This window comes from Panthera uncia, chromosome D4, assembly GCF_023721935.1.
Source record: "Panthera uncia isolate 11264 chromosome D4, Puncia_PCG_1.0, whole genome shotgun sequence".
Classification (NCBI taxonomy): domain Eukaryota; kingdom Metazoa; phylum Chordata; class Mammalia; order Carnivora; family Felidae; genus Panthera; species Panthera uncia.
In genome coordinates this window covers 23,968,744-23,981,807 of record NC_064807.1, presented here as the reverse complement: position 1 = coordinate 23,981,807, position 13,064 = coordinate 23,968,744, and the positions used below count along the sequence as shown (strand labels likewise).

The 13,064-nt window shown below is 38.5% G+C and overlaps 1 protein-coding gene across 5 annotated transcripts in view; it reads left to right on the top strand.

Annotated features, from left to right (window-relative positions):
- UBQLN1 (ubiquilin 1) overlaps positions 1–13,064 on the top strand; it is a 79,165-nt gene that overhangs the window by 19,162 nt on the left and 46,939 nt on the right. For all 5 annotated transcript variants that reach the window (XR_007461772.1, XM_049649804.1, XM_049649669.1 and 2 more), the window contains exons 2-6: positions 5,520–5,671; positions 7,806–7,921; positions 11,513–11,775; positions 12,245–12,403; positions 12,583–12,817. Coding sequence is in view for 4 of the 5 variants with exons in the window: in XM_049649804.1 (XP_049505761.1) it covers positions 5,520–5,671; positions 7,806–7,921; positions 11,513–11,775; positions 12,245–12,403; positions 12,583–12,817 (925 nt within the window). In the remaining variant the exon portion in view is untranslated. The remainder of the gene's footprint in view (positions 1–5,519; positions 5,672–7,805; positions 7,922–11,512; positions 11,776–12,244; positions 12,404–12,582; positions 12,818–13,064) is intronic.

Here is a 13,064-nt window from a genome sequence, read left to right as displayed (position 1 = left end):
CCCCTCTCCCTTCCCCTCTCCCTTCCCCTCTCCCTTCCCCTCTCCCTCTCCCTTTCTCCCCCCCTCCCTCTCCCCCCCTCCCTCCCCCTCTCCCTCCCAAAATAAATAAAGAGATTTCTTTCTGAAGTGGGATGTGGGTAAGGCTCATACATTGCAAGGGACTGATAAATTGCTTGTTTTTGTTGTTTTTCTTTTCCAGTATCTATGCCATTCTTTCTTTTCCTGCCTTGTTGCCTTGACTGGGACTTTCAATACTATGTTGAGTAGAGTAGGGGTGATTGAGTGTTGAGTAGAGTAGTGGTGATTGTGGGGGGTAGTGGTGATTCGGGGCGGGGGGGGGGGGGCATCCTTGCTTTGTTCCTGATCTTAGTGGGAAAGCATTCAGTTGTTCACTGTTAAGTATGATGTTAACTGCAGATATTTCCTACATGCACTTTATCAGGTCTAAGTGGTTCCCTTTTATTCCTTTTTTTTTTTAAATTTTTAAAATGTTTTTAAATTTATTTTTGAGAGAGAGAGAGAGACAAAGCATGAGTGGGGGAGGGGCAGAGAGCGAGGAGACACAGAATCTGAACCAGGCTCCAGGCTCTGAGCCATCAGCACAGAGCTTGACGAGGGGCTTGAACTCATGAACCATGAGATCATGACCTGAGCTGAAGTCGGACGCTTAACCGACTGAGCCACCCAGGAACCCCTCCAGGGTTTTTTTTATTACCCAATTTATGGTCTATCTTGGTGAGTGTTCCTTGTGTACTTAAAATTTCATCTACAGGTTTTTCTTTGCTTTTTCCTCCTTAGCAACTTATTTGTTGAGGACTTTTTGCATGTGTGTGTGGTTGTATCCTTTTGATGACATTTAATATGTTTCTTTATCTACATTTTTGGGGAGCATCTGTTATACCTAGAGCAGGCGGTGGTCCTTACACTTAAGTGTACATCAGAATCATCTGGGAAGTTTGTTAGATTATAGATTGCTGAGCCCCATCCCTGGGGTTTCTGATTTGGTTAATATGGGGTGGGGACTGAGAATGTGCATTTCCACCAAGTTAACCTAGTACTAGTGAATGCTGCTCATCTGCGGACAGAACTTTGAGAACTATAGCCCTGGTGCAGTTTTGCGACCTTGTCGTTAGTGACATTTTGAATTGGATAGTTCTTTGTTGTTGGTGCTGCCCTGGGCATTGTAGGGTGTTTAGCAGCATGCCTGGTCTCTACCCACCAGGCGCCAGTGGTACTGACCCTTATTGTGACAAGCAGAAATGTCTTCAGAATTTGTCAGATGTGTCCCAGGGTTGATAGGGACACTCACCCCCATTGGGTACCACTGCTACAGGGTAACTGGGAAGAACTCTTATGTCCGTATCTGTAAGTTTTTTTATTTTATAATAGTTAGATTCTCCTTGGAGACACTATAATATTATAGTCTTCCTGCCTGATGGTGAAGGCCCCCCTCCCTGCATTGTCTCATCGATGTGAAGTGAAGGGGGAAAGACTGAGCGTGTAGTATGTCTGTGTTTAATCTTCATTTTAGTATGTACTCCTGCTTTCAGTGTGCCTTGTGCGTTCTTTAGTCCAAGGACTTTGTTCCCTTTCTAGAGAGGAAGAAAATCCTCCAGTCTTTTGTTGGGCTTGAGGAAGCAATTGCTTGCTTAGAGTATGTGTCTTGTTTCTGAGGCTTTGAAGGTAATCCTCATTGTTTTAAGCCTTAGGCATCTCTCACTTCATTACCCCCTGCCCTCAGCTTCTGGGGGTACCAGTATTGGTCTTCTGGGAATTCTACATATGCTGGGGACTGATCTAGCTATTAGCTTTCTGCAGTGCCAGTTCAGGGTTCAGTTCTCTTGGGTCTGCTAAATTAATTGACCCAGGTGTCCAGCTTTAAAATTGTCTTCCATTTGAGACTAAAAGGTCTCAATTTGTTCTGTCATCTCTTTTTGCTAATCCTATCTCTGAAAGAGATTTGTATCTGGACTACATAAACAATTTTTGTAACTCCTTAATAAAAAGACAAGTCAGTTTCAAAAAGGGCAAAGAATTTGGATAGTTCTCTAAAGAAAATATATAAGTAAGCACATGAACAGATATTCATTGTCATTAGCTATCAGGAGAGTGCCAATCAACACCACCAGGATGGCTATAATTAAAAAGTCAGGTAATAAATATTGGTGAGGATGTGGAGAGATTGAATCCTTATACACTACTGGTGGGAATGTACAATGGCACAGCCACTTAGGATAACACTCTGGTGGTTCCTCAAATGGTTAAGACAAAGAGTTACCATATGACCTGGTAATGCTACATCTAGGTATATACTCAAGAGAAATGCAAACCTATGTCCACACAAAAACTTGTATATAAATGTTCATAGCAGCGTTATTTTATAAGAGCCCAAAGGTGGAAACAACTCAAATGCCCATCATTTGATGAATGAATAAACAAAACGTCATATATCCATACAATGGAATATTATTTGGCTGTAAAAAGTAATGAAATATTGATACATGCTACAACATGAATGAACCTTGAAAACCTATACTAGGTAAAAGAAGCCAGTTACAAAGACCACATATTATATAATTGCATTTATGTGAAATGTCAAGAATAATCTATAGAAAGTAGATTAGTGGTTTCCTAAGGGTTGCAGTGATGAGGGAATAGAGAGGTGATACCTAAAGGGTACTGGTTTCTTTTAGAGAAGATGAAAATGTTCTAAAATTGTGTGATGATTGCACATATCTGTAAATATACTCAAAACCACTGCTGGGGCGCCTGGGTGGCGCAGTCGGTTAAGCGTCCGACTTCAGCCAGGTCACGATCTCGCGGTCCGTGAGTTCGAGCCCCGCGTCAGGCTCTGGGCTGATGGCTCGGAGCCTGGAGCCTGTTTCCGATTCTGTGTCTCCCTCTCTCTCTGCCCCTCCCCCGTTCATGCTCTGTCTCTCTCTCTGTCCCAAAAATTAATAAAAAAAAAAAGTTGAAAAAAAACAAAAAAAACCACTGAACTGTACACCTTAAATGGGCAAATTGTATGCTATGTGAGTTATACCTCCTTAAAGCATTGGAAAATCCTTTACTATTTTAGTGGGGATTTGACAGAATGTAAATATAGATGTATTTTTTTAGTCTGGCACCTTACCTTCAAATCCTAAAATATGCTAAAATGCTATATAATTATAGGTTAGACAAACTTTCAGAATGACATTGGAAGGATATTAAAGATTCTGAAAAGGTAAGACTTTCTTCAAGGTTAAGAAACACAAGTCTAAATTAATCTCATTTTACATATAAAATAGATTATTGTTTAGCTGGGTAGATTGGTCCTTGAAGTCACACTTAGGTTTGAATCCTAACCTGGCAGTTAATTAGCCAAGTCATGCATGAGAGGAGAGGGCCGTATTAGAACCTTAACCTCTCTTTGTTTCAGTATCTGAAATAGGATTAAAAACCATCTATCTCAGAGTTATTGAGGATTAAAAAAGCTAGAGCAGTAGTAGCTACTATTTATTGACCCCTGTCAGTGTGCCTGATACTTGCATTTTATGTACATTTTTATTCAGTCCTTAGAAAACCACATGTTCTGCTCATTGTATTGTTATTATTTCTAGTAGCTACCAAAGGGAGAAATGAGATGTCAGTAATAGGAGAATGGTTAAATTGTTGATTGGCCGAATTATTGATATGGTGTTTTAACAAAGATTTTTTAGTAATTTGGAAATTGCTTATTGTAGATAAAAGGATTAAAGGTCATATATTTTCTTTTTTTTTTTTTTTTTTTTTTTTTTTTTTTTTTTTTTTTTTTTTTTTGGGACAGAGAGAGACAGAGCATGAACGGGGGAGGGGCAGAGAGAGAGGGAGACACAGAATCGGAAACAGGCTCCAGGCTCCGAGCCATCAGCCCAGAGCCTGACGCGGGGCTCGAACTCACGGACCGCGAGATCGTGACCTGGCTGAAGTCGGACGCTTAACCGACTGCGCCACCCAGGCGCCCCTAAAGGTCATATATTTTCAAATGAAGGAGAGTTCAGATGGAAAAGCTCCAAAATATTTACTGCAGCATAATTTTGCATTATCTTTATGAATTTAAAAAAAAAAAAACAGTTGCTTACACTGAATGTTGTAACTTGATTATGGAAAATTTCATTCATACGCAAAGGTAGAGTGTGATACGAACTTCTCATTTTCAACAATGATGGACATACAGCCTATCTTGTTTTATTTATATCCCTGTACGCTTTCCCTTCCCTGCCTTCTGCAAGATCTTATAAAATCTCAGAAATTATCTAACATGGGGGTGCCTGGGTGGCTCAGTCGGTTGAGTGGCCGACTTTGGCTCAGGTCATGATCTCACCATGGCTCATGAGTTTGAGTCCCATGTGTGGCTCTGTGCTGTCCGCGCAGAGTCAGCTTCGGATTCTCTTGTCTCCCCTCTCTCTGCCTCTCCTCTGCTCATGCTCTCTCTCTCTCAAAAATAAATAGAACATTTAAAAAAGTTATTTAATGCATCATCCCACTCATGACAACCAAAAATACCCCTTATATTTCTAAAACTTCCCTTGGTGATAGTGCCATCATCTGTTGAGACCCACTTTTGTAGGGTATTGGGGTAGAGTGGTTTAAAATGTAATTCTTTTCCAAATTTGGAGTGATTCCCTGAGGTAGTCTGTTCATGTAAATTCCTTGGCCTACTCACATGTCCTGATTTGGACAATGGAGTAAAGCCTAAGCACACAGGTGATTTTTATAAAAATATGAGAAAACATTGATCTAACAGAATAAATAAGGGTGTTTTTTTTATGGTATGAAGATCTTTTTTCTGTGTTTGCATGTTATTCTTGTCCCTGGAAATCCTTTCTTCAGGTTTTCTTGGCTACTTCCAAATCTCTTTATTCATTGGAAAGCTTTCTTTAACTGCCCTTGTGCTTCCTTTGTCTCTGTACTTTGTGGTTTATTTGACTAACGCTATGGAACTGTTTTCGTTCAGGGAAAGACTTTTGCTCTGTATCTTTGCATATGGATAATACTTTGTGTGTGTGTGGATAATACTTCTTGTTAATAAATGTTGAATGAAAAAGTTGGGGAAGAAAGTAAGTATGGAATGCCAAGAATATGACGGTGGCTCTATATGTATTCAACTAGAAAGGAGCAGGACTGGAGATGGACATTTGAGGCATAGATTATTGTAAACTGGGTAACAGCTATGTGTGACTTGAACTACATTTAGTACCACTGATACAGAGAGAACAAAGATATTGGGAAGAAATGAACTATTAGGACTTAGCAGAAAGTTCAGTATAGGATATGTGTACTTACAGTAGAACCTTGGTGTTAGAGGTGAGTGAAATGTTAATACTCATTTCCCACTAGGATCAAGATACTGACAGAGAAAAGATGTATCTGTGTATCATTTGAATTACTGCCATATCTGTAGTAGGGGCCTTTTTGAGGTACCAGTAGTTACTAGACTGGGTGGTGCTATGCAAACACCTGTAATAATATTCACTTTGTTTTTTTATCTTACTTAGTTCAAGGAAGAAATCTCTAAACGTTTCAAATCACATACTGACCAACTTGTGTTGATATTTGCTGGAAAAATTTTAAAAGATCAAGATACTTTGAGTCAGCATGGAATTCACGATGGTCTTACTGTTCACCTTGTCATCAAAACGCAAAACAGGTATGTTTTTAGAAGACACAGAGCTTTAAACTGTGAAAAAATGTTTATACAGTTAACCCTTGAATAATGCAGGTGTTAGGGCCAGCAACTCTTAAGCAGTCAAAAATCAGAGTATACTTTTTGACTCCCCCAAAACTTTAATAGCTTACTGGAAGCCTTCCTGGTAACATCAGCAGTTGATTAACACATGTTTTGTATGTTATACGTGTTATATACTTCTTTCATACTATACTATAAGCTAGAGAAAAAAAATACATTTATAATATTGTATTGCCTTTATTGGAAAAAACCCAAGTATAATAAGATCTATATAGTTCAGACCCGTGTTGTTCAAGAATCAGTTGTATTTCTTTTTAAAAAATAGCCAGTCTTTAAATGGCTTTCTCTGCCATTACTATTCAAATAGTTTAAAATTCATTTATTTGCTGCTATTGGTAACAAATTAAAGAAGAAAAAATGAATGTGATTCAATAATGCTGATGCTTACACATTTGATACTTTAGGAACTTCCTCAGTATTCAGTCATATCTAAATTATTTGAATTACAGAACAAATTATGTTTTTAGCTATGCTTTTTGTTTTAAGGGAGATTTTTGGACAAGTTCAGGGGTGTCTCATCTCCTTGGCAAACCACAAATGAGTAGCCATATTTCACTATCAGTTTTTAAAAGACCTTTTTACTGTGTATCACTAAGAAAAAATACTGCCAAAATCAATCTGTTGGATTTTCTTTTCACTTGAAATTTTTATGTTTAGTGAAGGAGCTCTTTTAGACTTATTTTTGGATATGGTAGTTTATCAATATCACTCTTCTGCGTACATACTGAAAAAATACACGTGAGATAAATTGGTTAAATTCTTCCTAACACTATCACATTGAGTGATTCTTTTGAATCACATTTTGACTTCATAAGCATTCAGGTTTTTGCACGTGTGATGAAACTGTACTGTGTGGAGTTTGTGGTACAGCATTTCATAAAAGATGGCTACAGTATTTTCTCCAGGAATTTCTTCCAAACTACTGATGCCCATTCTGCAAATTTTTATGCTAGATTTCTACCCCCCACCCCCCCATAGCAAATATTTGCTTCACTGATACAAAATTCATTCCTTCTTTTCCTGTTTCTAGGCTTTTCTGTGTACACAGTAACTTCACTAGTACCATTTAATGGTGAAATCTTTCTGAAGACACTTTATGTGGTATTAAATACAGCATGTCTGGTATAATCATTCATTTGAAGTCCTACAGAATACATATGTGCAGGCATGGCAATTGAGGACTGGTTGTCAGCAATTGTAGGGCAGATTTTTATTTCAGAAGCGTTATAATGAAAAAAATGTACATCTTAGAATCAATGAAAGAAGCAGTGAGTGAGATTCAGGACTCTGGTATCACATGGAAGAGGTTTCCTATAAAGTATCTTTATTTTTTTACCTGAAGATAATATTAAGTAATTATATCCATACAAGTTATTACTGGTATTGATTTTTCAGCCTGTTGTTGGTGAGGTCTCTTTATTTCTTTTAACAATTTCAAGAGGCTGAGTAGAACTGCCCCTCCCCCCACCTCCTCAAGAACTTAGAAGGTGGTACATAAAAAGTTGCTTATGGGGGTGTCTGGGTGGCTCAGTAGGTTAAGCATCCGGCTCTTGGCTTCAGCTCAGGTCATGACTTTGAGGTTCATCGGGCTGACAGGGCAGAGCCTGCTTGGGATAGTCTTTCTCTGCCCCCCCCCCTCCCCTCCCCGTGCTGGCTGTCTGTCTCTCTCTCTCAAAATAAATAAATAAACTTTAAAAAGGTGCTTATGTAGTCAAGCTTTGTGGTGTGACTGGTCGTTGATTTCTCTTCTGTGAGGTGACCTATCTCCATATCTTACATTATCATGATTGAAAGTAATGAAATACTTAGGTGCATATACTGGAGGAGGAGGGGCAGTTGAAGGGTAGTTTAAATTGTATTAGGTTTTACTATGTTTCATTATAGTTCTTAATGCTGTTATCTCAGGGTATTTACCTTGTAATTTGAATTGGTCTGAAAACTTACACTTTTATTTCTGAGAATTCTGGAATTTCAGAGATTCTTTTAAAAATAATTAGCTCCACTGTATACACCATGATATGATTACTTTTCCTAGGCCTCAGGATCATTCAGCTCAACAAACAAATACCAGTGGAAGCAATGTTACCACGTCATCAGCTCCTACAACTAACTCCACATCTGGTTCTGCCACTAGCAACCCTTTTGGTTTAGGTAAGTGTCTTTAGTTATTTTATAGGGATAGGAGAAAAAAACTCCTTTTCACCAAGGGTAATTTTGGATAAAATAGAATGAAACATTAAATCATCTCCACAACAATGACGATAACTTCTATAACTTACTTCTTTAATTGTGGGTATTAAAGAAGTAGTTAGGAATACAGATACGCTTGGATAGCTTACGTTTGCATTTAACAAATGATAAATAAGTGGCATTTTTTTTTTAAATAATGAAAGCGATGTAGTATATGTGTACCTGATCTGCCACATAGTTGAATCTGAGGAAGATTAGCTAATTGTTGATCATAAGCTAACCCCCTGAATATAATTTTCTTATTTGTAAAGTGAAGGACTCAGACTGCATCTGTGTCTTGAACACACAGAGGAGGGCTGGGGCCTGGGAGTAAGTGGGTTGGCTAAGGAGCTCCTGCATCAGCCAAAACCGTTCTTTCTTTCTTTCTTTCTTTCTTTCTTTCTTTCTTCTCTTCTCTTCTCTTCTCTTCTCTTCTCTTCTCTTCTCTTCTCCCATTTTCCCTTTCGTTCTTTTTAATGTTTATTTATTTTTATTTTATTTTTGAGAGAGAGGGAGCGTTCGCAGAAGAGGGGCAGAGAGAGGGGGGACAGAGGAGCCAAAGCAGGTTCTGCTCAGAGATCAGAGAGCTTTCTGCAGGGCTTGAACCCATGAACTGTGAGATCATGACTTGAGCTCAAGGCAGACACTTGACTGACTGAGCCACCCAGGCCCCCTTACTTACTTATTTACTTACTTACTTACTAACTTACTTATTGAGAGTGTGCAAGCAGGGGGTGGGGCAGAGAGAGAGAAGGAGAAAAAGAATCCCAAAGGGGCCCTGCTGCTATCAGTGCAGAGCCCAACATGGGATTCAGTCTCCCAAACTGTGAGATCATGACCTGAGCTGAAATCAGTAGTTGGTTGCTTAACCAACTGAGCCACCCAGGTGCCCCCAAAACCACTTTTCTTACATTAGTTTTATACTGAGGTTCTGTGGAAGGTTTTGTTGGGGAAAAACAAGTATTAGAAACTAACAGACGTTGAACTAGATAGATAAATGGCACGATGCTTCTTTCAGTTCTTAAGTTGTATGATAAATACAATAGTACTTTGAAATGACATTTAAAAAAATATATACAGTTTTTACCTATCAAGGATTATACCTTTGCTTCATCCAGAAAAAGTTTCTTAATAATTCAGTTTTTTGCCAACTATGTTGGAAACATTTTAGGGCATGGCAGGGATTCACATTTGCCTTTCTTTTTTTTCTTAACTTTTACATTTTTGCTGCTCTTGTTTTCTAAAAATGATCATAGGTTGAATGTGTCTTCTTTTGGTATGTTTTAGATGGCAAAATTATTGACATGAACAATTCTAGAGAGATTAGGATGAAATGATTACATGTTTAGAGTCATGAAAGGTATTGTTGAGGTAAATCTCTATCCTCTTTCCTCATTTTAAAGGCAAAGAAATTGAAGCCCAGACCAGCTTTTAGTTAATTTGAGGCCATATATCTCCCCATTTCCTTCATTTCCATTTTCATTCTTACTCCTCCTATCTCAGTTGCTTTTCTCCCATCAGTTATTCCATTTAGCCTATATCATAGGTTAGCCTGTTTTTGGTGCCTGTTCTCACCAAGGTCTATCTTGGATGTAAATGCTACAGAATGCCACCACTGCCCTTTCCTTAGCTTTCCTTCTTAGCCATCTTTGGAAGAGGCATTTTCTGTTTTGTGTGTATTTCCCTTTCACTAAGTTTGCTGTGCTCTATTTTTTCCCGCATCAATTTACTGAAAATTCCTTTGATAAGGTCACCATTGACTACTTAGCTTGCCAAATTTAGTGACATAGTTTTGTTTTAATTTAGTCTTTTAAAGCTTACCAGTCTCTTCTTGAAATTTCCTTTAATTCCTGATACTGTTTTTCCCTGGTTAATTTTCTGACGGTTTTTTTCTGTCTCATTTGTGGGTCTTTTTTTTTTTCCTGGTCGCTATTGTTCTCCAGAGTTCTGTCTTGTCTTCTCTTACTCTGCTTATTTTACCCAAGTGACATTATCCTCCTGTGTCTTGGTGACACTTAAGTCAAGACCTTCAGCGCTTCTGAACTCCACGTCTTGTGTTCAACCCTCCTCTTCGATATTACCTGATGTTCTCTAAGTACGTTAGTCTGTGTTTCCTCAGAAAACAAAAGAAAACAAATGCAGAAACTCTTATTTTGCCTCTCAAACTACTGCCTGTCCCCCACTAAATCTCTTTCCATACCTCTTCTTCTATCCCACCCCATGCAGTTATTCTCTGTTTGACTTCCTTGAATGAATGCATTTGGTAGGTTATATAATTTTACAAAGTTAGCATTTTATGATAAGCACTCAGTCATCTTCTTGGATCTATTAGGTTTCTCCATGTCTTAATTCCTCTAAAGAGACATCTGTTTCCATTGTATGTCCTGGCCTTTTCTCTCCTTGATTGGCAACAGCTCTGTTCTAACCAGAGTTTATAGGTGGTTTATAGGTTTACTTGTTAAACTTAAACCAGTTTTCTGGAAAGAGGTCATTTAGAAGTATAACTCGGTATATATTTTTCATCTCTTCTTTAATAGGGCATATTCGAGGGTGTTTCTCTGACACCAGCCAATTCTCTAATACCATCTGGGTGTCTAGCAGCTTAGTTCTGATGGTAACTACCTGGAGCTAGTGTCACATCCCACAGATTTAAAGGACTTAGTCCAAGACTGCCTCTGCTTCAGATACCAGTCTAGGTCTGGACCACCTGTTGATCTGACCTGCAAGCTATAAATTGGGGAGTCTCACAGTTCCCCTCCAGGTTTGATAATTGCTAAAATGGCTCACAAAACTCAGGAAGACACTACTTATGTTTACTAGTTTATTATAAAGGGTACACTTCAGAAATAAACAATGGAAGAGAAGCATAGGGCAAAGTATGGGGGTGTGGGAGAGTTGGGGAGGTCTGGTCATATCACCCTAATAGCACCTAGAAGTGTTCACCGACATGGAAGTTCTCTGAATCTCATTACTCAGTAAAGAGTTTTTATAGAACTCAGCCTTTAATCTATCCCTTTTTCCTCTCCTTCCTGGAGGTTGGTGGGTGGGTCTGGAAGTATCAACTGTATCAACTCTTCTGTAACTTGGTCTTTCTGGCGACCACCCATTCTGAGGCTAAGTGCCCCACCCTAAATGTTATTTAGCATAAATGGTGTGTGATCTAAAGGGGCTTATAATATGTAACAAGACTCTCCCTTCACTCTGGAAATTCTAAGGCATTTAGGATCTCTGTGCCAGGAATCTGGGATAAAGACCAAAAATGTGTTATACCATACAGAGGAAATTCATATTTTAGTTGTATCATTTCAACTTAAATATCAAAGTGAATAAATTTCTGGCTAATTTTAATTACAGAAATCAAACACGTATTTATGAAAGTAATAGGAATTCTCTTTGCTTTAAAATGATTTTCTGTTATGGACTGAGTCAGTTTTGCATTTTCATATTTAGCACAATCATGTTAATGATAAAATTTCTGAGTTTCACTTATGTGTCTTTTTCTTTTTATCTTAGGTGGCCTTGGAGGGCTTGCAGGTCTGAGTAGCTTGGGTCTGAATACTACTAACTTCTCTGAACTACAAAGCCAGATGCAGCGGCAACTTATGTCCAATCCTGAAATGATGGTCCAGATTATGGAGAATCCCTTTGTCCAGAGCATGCTGTCAAATCCTGACCTGATGAGGCAGTTAATTATGGCCAATCCGCAAATGCAGCAGTTGATACAGAGAAATCCAGAAATTAGTCATATGCTGAATAATCCAGATATTATGAGACAAGTATGTGGAAAGTTACTTCAGTTCATTTAGCTAAAGAATTATGTACTTACTTCTTATTTAATTTTGTATGCTTAAGGAGCTTGCCTTTTATAGATGGCTAAGCTGCAAAAAGAAATCCCAATATTCAGGAAAACTCAACAATGCACTAACTTGGACTGTTTGAACTTTGCATTTTCTGCTATATTTTAAAGACCACTGTAAATAATTATTTTGCAGATTTAAAAAAGAAAAATCTGATTCAGGAGATAGGCATTCACTTAATAACAGAGTGCTTCTTTCTTGATGTTATTTGAATGTTACATTGAGGTGAACTCCAACAGGAATTATTTAAAATAATTTTCTGAGTTAAATATTGAAAACTGCTAATATATGGAATTAGAAAACTTGTAAATATCAGCTGTGGTCGCTAACAGCTAAATTAATTGATGTGTATTTTGGGTGCCTTTTTATACGGATATCTTTTTCTTAGACATTGGAACTCGCCAGGAATCCAGCAATGATGCAAGAAATGATGAGAAACCAGGACCGAGCCTTGAGCAACCTAGAAAGCATCCCAGGGGGATACAATGCTTTACGGCGCATGTACACGGATATTCAGGAACCAATGCTGAGTGCTGCACAAGAGCAGGTGATGATAACAGTGGCCCGAAGGCTTGGGCATAAGGGGAGCTCCTGTTTTAACACAGATATGTGTGTGATTGAAGGGTACTTTTATATGGGGAATATGATTTTCATTAAAAAAAAGTTCCATGTCTGTTATTTAAAACAAAACCTTATTCTTCATGATTTTTGTGTCTTTTGTTACAGTTTGGTGGTAATCCATTTGCTTCCCTAGTGAGCAATACATCCTCAGGTGAAGGTAGTCAGCCTTCTCGTACAGAAAATAGAGATCCATTACCCAATCCATGGGCTCCACAGGCTTCCCAGAGTTCATCTGCTTCCAGTGGCACCAACAGCGCTGTGGGGGGCACTGGTAGCAGTGCTGCCGGTGGCACTGCTGGGCAAAGTTCATCTGCACCAAATTTGGGGCCTGGAGTAGGAGGTAGGCTCCTAACAGCTCACACTTTTTTTCTTTGTCGTCCTCACTTATGTGAATAATGAAAGCATTTCTTATACTATTCTTCTTTGTGCTTCCGTGTGTGTGTGTGTGTGTGTGTGTGTGTGTGTGTGTGTGTGTGTGTGTATGTGTGTGTATGTGTATGTGTGTGTGACAAGTAGTTTTTAGGAGTTATCTTTTCATGTTGCAAGCTTTTAAATGGAAGCTTTAAATATGTAATGATTAGTATAAC